The sequence below is a fragment of the Suillus subalutaceus genome (genome assembly GCF_016647625.1).
Source record: "Suillus subalutaceus strain FC151 chromosome Unknown DFJ58scaffold_366, whole genome shotgun sequence".
Lineage (NCBI taxonomy): Eukaryota > Fungi > Basidiomycota > Agaricomycetes > Boletales > Suillaceae > Suillus > Suillus subalutaceus.
This window is the reverse complement of record NW_024540615.1, coordinates 1-7,927: the sequence shown is the minus strand read 5'-3', so window position 1 is coordinate 7,927 and position 7,927 is coordinate 1. Positions and strand designations below refer to the sequence as shown.

Below are 7,927 nucleotides of genomic sequence, written 5' to 3'. Positions count from 1 at the left end.
TGTTGTACTAACACTCTGATAGTCGTAGTGGTTGTCGATCGTCGTCTTGTCTCACCTTGGCTCTTCTCTCTCTGATACTTGTCAAGTGAGGCTGTAACCATCCGCCATTTATCAGGGAAAACTGCGACTGCCCTTACTGACCTTCAAGTTTGAATTCTTGCAGGGGTGTAGTGATTGGAACGAGCTCTGACATTTTACTGGAGGTCGATGGCATTAGGTGTGGTCAAGGTGGACCTTGAAGGGATTATGGGTGTCTTGCTCTAAGCTGCCGAGGTGCGTGTTTTGATAAGGTATTTGGAGCTTACATGTTTACACCTGTCCACATTCCAACACCAACACTACTGCCTGCAAATCCCCTCACCCGCCCCATCTCATCCACTCTTGCCAGTACTACTCCATCTTCTTCAACACAACGCCTGTCTTCAAGTCCCAAAAATGAAGTGTCCTGTCGCTTGAGCCCGTAACCATTTGTCGCTTATTGAGCAAAACTGCGACTGTCCTTATGGTCCCCTCATGATCTTCAAAAACTCGAAGTAGTGTTGTCTTTCTCAGTGTCTTTCTCTAAGCTGCAGAGGTGTGTGTATATGTTGCTTCACCATGCCAACCTAACTAATTTCTATAGACACCCAATGCACAAGGTAGTTTGCCTCTGTTGCAGCAAGAATGCTCCCTACGAGTCATGACTGCCTTCCTCGACATCAGTATCAGTGCATGAGTCACTCCCGGCGCTTGAATCTGATTATCTATCTCCTATGCTCCTGGTACCCTCGCGAGCTCACTAATGGAGACAACACAATGGATGGTCTGTCTGTAGAATGACGGAGCCCACGCTTAAGGATCTTATTGCCCGCATACACATCCTGTCTATGGCTCTGTTCCAGCAATATCATGACGAGGCTACTTATGGCCCCAAGTTCTCCAGTTTTTTAGTGCACCATACTGGAAAATCGCTTCAAGCTCACTCATAAGATTGTGATCGCGCCAGGTTTTGCATATGTGCATTGCCCATAATTTTCTAACACTATCATCACTATCATCACACAAGTGGTCGTGCAACATGGTCGCTAACCTTGGGTGAGCCCTCACCTACGACAAACACGAACAGCAGCTGTTTAAGCCTAAGTTTTTTTAAAAAAATTGACGAAAATTTTAATACTTTACATGGTCCGGTGTAGAGATTCACATTTCTCCAGGCTCATATGGGCCAAATTCACGGCTTTTCACGACGCACTCGATATCCTTACAACGCGCTTCTAATACGACTTCCACGTAACGCGCACTTTGGCGCGTACCAACACGTTCAAGTGCGTTCGAGCGCGTTACGGTGCACTTCGTCGCATTTCCCTAGGATCCGTCGCCTGTCCTCCGCATGTCCCGTCCCAGTCCTCCGAGGTCCATTGGTGCGTTTTCCCTTCTTCAGAACTCATACTCCGTCACGCAGGCACTAGTACTTATCATCATATCTTGTTATGGACCCTGACTTACCTCACCATTTACCTTAGTACTTCCTATTCGGCTCCGAGCCATGGGAACTCACTTAGCATACCTACACGTCACCATGTTTGTTTTCCGGTCACTTACTTCCACTCCACTACCATCGAAGAGTATAGCTCGAGTTTCTATCTGAATACACCGGTTTTCCTTCCTTTTGGCGCTTTGACACCTTTAAGTGTCTATTTCTACATCTATCAAAGTCCTGATTCCCCATTTGATTGTCATCTCTACTCAAAGCACTCCATTGTGATCGCACAAAGTGCGCTTTGGACATTTGAAGCGCGCTTTTCCGCACTTTCCACCTTATTAGCGCGTTTAGGCGCCTTTAGCTAGCGCACATCGCTTTTGGGTGCATTATTTGCCTCAGTGTCCCATTCAGACTTCGAGACCGAATCGCTGGTTATAGATCCCCCTCACCATTCACTAGAGGAATCTTTCTCAGAAGCAATCCCCTTGGGACGACTTTCCACTCGTATCCAGAGGAGCACTTGAGAGCCCACTTCCCACTCTTCCCCCTAGCACACAGCTATCATTCCTCGCCCTCACCGGTGTCTTGTTACTTAAGGGTCTTATATACGACGCGTATATAGTGACAACACAACTATACAGGATAAGACTTCTTGCCAGTCCTTAAGTACACGGTCTACGACTTTTCTAGTTTTCGTGGTAGATAATGTGCTGAGTTCCTGGGAGGAATGTCTTTCAATATTCTCCTTCTTGTTCCTTGGTTAGTTTAAACCTCGTGGTCTCGAAATACTGAGTGTGAAGTTTGTACGTGTTTTGGCAAGTGTGTGCCCGTGGATTCATGAAGTATGTCTCGTGATTCGTGTCTCCCTTCCTGAAAAAGAGAGAGGAAAGTAGTGCTGATGAACTTTAGCTAGGTAGCTGTACTTTGTTATATAGTCAACCCCTGTAAGGTAGTATATAACTTGAATATATGTTTCTTATTCTTAACTTCAAGGCTGCTGAATGGCCTGCACTTAGATCTTACTGGTTCTCACACAGTTTGAGAAAAGAGTTAAAGTGGGAAGCTTAAATTGCATGGGTGAAAATGGGCTCCTTTTATACCTTTTAGGAGGCCATCTTACTAAGCATGATTCATCACATAGATTGGTAAGAATGTGCTTACAAACTTGTGTTGAGTCAGCTTGTTTACTAATGTACATACAAAATGAAGTGTAGTATTACAAAGAATAAAAAATGAAAAGCATGAGTCATCACATGGATTGGTAAAAATGTGCTCACAAACCAAGTCCTTAGGTGTGCTGAATCAGCCTTATGACAAAGTGGATTACAAATACAGTTGCAAGTTTTACAAAGCATGACGAATCATGACCAAACATGATGAGTCAAGTTAAATCCTTACAAATCAGAGTATTTCCCAGTCACATGACATGATTACTAACATGTTTGGTGGCTTGAGGAAAAGTCTGGTGGCTAAATGTGCCTAGAAAAATAGAAAGAGATAGAATCTCATGGAACAAAATAGAAATACATAGAAAAAATAAGACTGAAGTTTGAAAGTGAAAGTACTAGCTAAGAAATGAATGAAAAATGATAAGGTAACTTGGTGATAGGAATCAGTCAGGTGTCTTCTACCTTCCCTGTCACTGCTGTTGTGTATATGTCATGGTATGGATCACATACCATGCATGACACCAGTGTGACATGGAAGAGTTGAGTGAGTCGAGACTTTGCGAGGAAGTGATGTATGGATGCGATGTGGACTTCTAGGCTGCTTGACTCCTATAGCGAAATGGGGTTCTGCGAGGCTAGCCCAAGTTTGAACACCACATCGTGCTGTTTGATAGGTGCCACATGTTTTGGTAAAAAGGTCAATGCATGGATTGTGTAGCCATCGATCAAGACAGCGGCACTACCTGTAGGTGCGCTCAATGTTAATTTCTCCAGAGCCCCACATTGTCTGAACATTTCGACTGTCGTGCAAATCACATGGCTTTTACTGGAGCCTCCGATGCCAGTTATAAACATAAGCAACTGTTTAACCTCTGCAGAAACAGATACAGGTGCCGATTTCTCAGCCTTCTATACTAGGTTCTCGGACGTTCAAGTTGCCTATGCAGACTTCACAAAAGATGCTGTTGGTATGTATTTTCATAAGTCCTCGCCGGCAGGGGGATTGCTCACTGTTCGCTAGCTCACAATGACAATATGCAATCACTTGTGAGTGAAGAAGCATCAGCGACGGCCCTAGCTGTCAGCAAGGATGGAGATGACTTAGAGTGGACCTGTGAAGACGACAACGGGAATATGCATGACGACGAGGACGTGCTAGGACACACAACTGACCTTTATCATATACCCCAGGCTGAGGTCAGTACAAGTTCATGATGCATTAAGTGAATTTACTAATGCGGAGATCTCTCCATTTGTAATGCATAATGTGTTACCATTAATGCATTCTTGGTAATGCATTTCATGTAATGCATCTGCCCACTCAGGACTTCCCAGGGACACTGCAAGCCATACCCGATGTTGACCCAGGTACTGGTATCGGTACTCCAACAACTACCAGAGAATGGTTCAATGACCACCTTCACACCGAGTCTGAGCTGCGTCTTTTTGATGAGTTTGACTCGGTTCTTGGCATGGATGAACTTTCACGTATGCTTGCCACGCTGCCAGTCCCGAATGTCATTGATCATAGTGGTGATACCTACTTTCCTTCTTCGAATGATATATCATACGAATACCCTAATTCTGTGTCTGCTCTTGGCCATTCATTACCTATACAAGACCCTAATTCAGACTACATATACTATGACAAGCTTGCTGATTTGTTTCAAGGCTTAGACTTCTCATACAGCGACAACAGAGCACTCTCAGAGCCCGCTATTCCACCTTCCACCGTGCCTTATGGTGCGGTACTCCATGATGAGCTGCCTCGTCTACCAGCGGTTCCAGAACCCACTATTCCACCTTCCATCGCGCCTTCTGGTGCGGTACTCCATGATGAGCTGCCTCGTCTACCAGCATTTCCAGAATACACTATTCCACCTTCCATTGTGCCTTCTGGTGCGGTACTCCATGATGAGCTGCCTCGTCTACCAGCAGTTCCAGAAGCTACCCCCCAGCCACCAACAACCACTCCCCAGGTTCTGTCGCCATCACTTCCAAACAGGATTCATCTCGCTTCTTTGACTGCTGAGGAGCCAAAAGGACCTCGCCATACCACACTGTGAAAGAGAAATAGCAACTAGGCTGGTTAGAAACTAGTGCTACTTATCCAAATAGGCGCGAGTGTAGTATTCGACCCAAGAGGACTGCTATTGAAGCAACTCCCTACTAATATGCAAGGGGAGTGATAGCACGAAGGACTAATAACCTATAGCGACCTAAGACCAAAAACTGGTGAGTAGCGCTATAGCGATCAGCGACAAGTGAGTTCCGACAGAGAAACGTGCGTATAAGTGAGAAGCGCTATGCAAGCTGTTTTATGTGATAGCACTATGCGACGTCCAACTAGCGACAGCGAGAAGAAATCAAAGGGAGCAAAAGCGAGGAATAAAGTAAGACAGTGCAAGTGAAATGCCTGATAGCGACTAGATTATAGCTCGACTACCGATAGCGATCCCAACGTTGCGAAAGTCAAACTTAAGAGGGAACTTTAGCGACGCGCACTTAAAGCAAGTCAAGCGACACGTGATCAAAGAGATTTGGCAAGAGCGGAATCGATTGCACCAAGACTAGGATATAGCGACTAAAGTGACTCCGACACCAGCAAAGGTCTGGGGAAGGGAAGTACTGTACTGTATGTGTGACGGGTCATTTTATCATACTGTGTAAAGGTTCGGGATTGCGTAGGCAAGTATAGTAGCGACACTGGCGAGGGCACAATGTAGTAACAGGTAATAAAACATGCAGCGCTGCGGAACACAAGGATACATGTAATAAGACCTGTGACTGATGAGTAGCGACATTTAAGGAAAAATAATGCACCAGTGGAGGTAGGTGGACATAGGCAAGACATGGGAGGACGGAATACCTAGGCGTCGGACCGGGTAGCGCGCTATGGGAGAAAAGTGGTTCCAAAGCAGATAGCTTGGGAGTTGAATAGCGCTGGTGACTAGCGCCTTACTCTTTTCCTCTAGGCAAAGCAAAATATGCCTATGACACTCATACGCGCCTAGCGCTGATATGATTGTCACAACGCACCAACATGTCCCATCGAAATGTGAACAGGCACTCAATGTCATTGGATCTTCCAATGCACGTATCTGCGCTATGGCGGGGGTTACAGAAGGTAAAGAAAACGATGAAGCTAATTTCATGCCTACAAAATGCAAGGCCAAGCCTGTCAATCCACAAGCCAACAAGTGAGTTTTCTTGAAACTTCACCAGTTGTCGAGTAAAGGCTTATGGTTATGGCTTATAGAAGACAGAAGCACGGTTAGCTCCTCTTTGATCGGGTCTTTCATTTAGTATCTGTACATATCTGAAGTGGCGAAGCTTTGTTTTCAGATGGTGGTCAAGATACCCCTTCAATTTCACTCGATATTTATCATGGTCACTTCGTATCTTAAACACTTTCCTATGTTTGCCGAAGACTCGCTTGTCAAGTTGTGATTGTTTAGATTCAGTAAAAACTCGGGTGACTGTCATACTAGACTCAGAATACCAACCTTTTATCCCGTCTGAAGTTGCTGGGACTCGAAATGTTCCATTACATCACCAACTATACCAACACATGGTTCTCGGTTGATGGTAAATGAAATGATTATTGACAATGTACTATGGACCTCACACCAGGACAGGAGTCTACAGGAGGAGTTGAAATGATACAGTAGGAATAGTATGCATAATCATGTTGTTGAAGGAAGGGCAGTAGCATTGCGGTAAGTTGCATCGCGATAACAATTGAAAATGAGAACTCAGAGCATCGATATTAGTGGGGAAAATTAGCATTGATGGTCCACAGCACGATAATACATAGCATGTTGGCAACTTGGCACATGCAGCAGTCGAAATCGAATTTTGGGTCTGAAAGCGGGGGCAGGAGGTTAGTTACCCCAAGCACGTAGCTCTTGAACATTGGCAAGCCCGAGTACATGCCGAGTACGTGCTACAAATGGGTTCAAAAGACGTCAGTTACATAAATCACACAGACAAGCACAATTCCGCACGATAAGTCCAGAAATATACCGAGCCTGACAGTAACAGCACTTACAGTGCATGAGCGAAATACGGTGTTTTCCAGCATTGTGTACTTACAAAGTCAACAAGATGTTCACAAAGAGATCACAGCTGCGGCCTGAGATGGAACTTCCTACTGCAGCAGGAGGGAAGATAAAAGTGACCTTCATTCCCGGTGTGAGCATGTCAGGTGGACTTTTTTGCATGAAAGTAACATACGAACATAAGGACACAGTCGATTCAACAACATTGTTTGATTCCATGGTGTCGTAGTCCGGGTGAGATGGGGATGGCTATGTGTTCATATCCCCAGTATTCCGAAGGTAGCGAAGGATAACAAGGAGAAACTGAGCAATGAAGTACATTTCTATTTTGGCAGGGGCAGTACGTGGATAGCCGAGGGGACTGAACAGCACGCAGACACGGTGGGGGAAAGAATCAATTAGAAGCACAGCGAAGCTGACTATATAGTACTCAATGAAATGTCTTAGATCTTGTTCAATGGGATGTCACGAATAGAGGCAAAACTTGATTCAACAACGCGATACATTGTACAATTCGTAGCCAACACACGAGTCACGAGTGACGTTTGACAAGACCAGCGACTGAGTAACCCGGCATGTCAGGGTTCCAAATGAAGTTGCTACCAAATTCAAGCTACTAACCTCAGACAACAGATGTTTCAGTGCGCCAATTCCAAAGTTCCCTCCTCACGCCTTAGTGATCTTGTAATGTCCAGCGCTTGCATCCCACGTGAGGTTCCAGGTGGTGGTCTCAGAAAGTTCGGCAAGATCCACCTCCCACAACACAGGGACTGTAATTTCACCTTGCAAGATTTGGCCCTCTGTATAATCTGAGGTAACGTAGGCGCGCAGCTTTAGATCATACCGCGGGGGTAATGCTACTTTTTTTTTCTGTGTTACACTGTGAGTTCCCTGGGGGAAAAATAGAGGGAAGATGACGGACTCAACGTTGTTGTAGTACAACATCGGCGTAGGCAACGACGCTTCGGTTGTCTTAAAGTCTGGAGGCGGAATTCACTGAGGTCAAATAAAAGGAAAAGATAGCGGATCACAAACCAAATGTAAAGTCCACCTTCGCCCCAGTGTCATTGATAGCCTTCATGTAACTGGCCTCCACAGGAACCTGCAAGGGTTATTCGTGAGCTGTTAAGACAAAGATGGATGAAAGCCAGACTTACAGAGAACTCGAAGGCGCCGCTGTCCTTGGTCAGGGTGGTTTGTTGGCGGCCCTGTGCTTGCATTGGTGCTAGGAATTG

General features: G+C 45.4%; 3 protein-coding genes across 3 annotated transcripts; 1 reads left to right on the top strand and 2 right to left on the bottom strand.

Moving 5' to 3' along the window:
- Positions 1–3,315: 3,315 nt before the first annotated feature.
- On the bottom strand, positions 3,316–3,498 carry DFJ58DRAFT_646306 (uncharacterized protein; the record flags this gene model as incomplete). The annotated part of the gene is made up of 1 exon (XM_041381435.1): positions 3,316–3,498. A coding segment is annotated over one exon (183 nt), but the record flags the coding sequence as incomplete, so codon positions are not given.
- Positions 3,499–3,666: 168 nt separating this feature from the next.
- DFJ58DRAFT_848853 (uncharacterized protein) lies at positions 3,667–4,663 on the top strand (the record flags this gene model as incomplete). Its single annotated transcript, XM_041393684.1, has 3 exons — positions 3,667–3,828; positions 3,957–4,530; positions 4,611–4,663. The coding sequence occupies 3 exons, from the start codon at positions 3,667–3,669 to the stop codon at positions 4,661–4,663; spliced, it is 789 nt and encodes a 262-aa protein (XP_041235091.1).
- Positions 4,664–7,168: 2,505 nt separating this feature from the next.
- On the bottom strand, positions 7,169–7,912 carry DFJ58DRAFT_826192 (uncharacterized protein; the record flags this gene model as incomplete). Its single annotated transcript, XM_041392187.1, has 5 exons — positions 7,169–7,253; positions 7,314–7,562; positions 7,611–7,672; positions 7,728–7,794; positions 7,850–7,912. The coding sequence occupies 4 exons, from the start codon at positions 7,910–7,912 to the stop codon at positions 7,359–7,361; spliced, it is 396 nt and encodes a 131-aa protein (XP_041235090.1). The 3' UTR covers positions 7,169–7,253; positions 7,314–7,358.
- Positions 7,913–7,927: the final 15 nt, after the last annotated feature.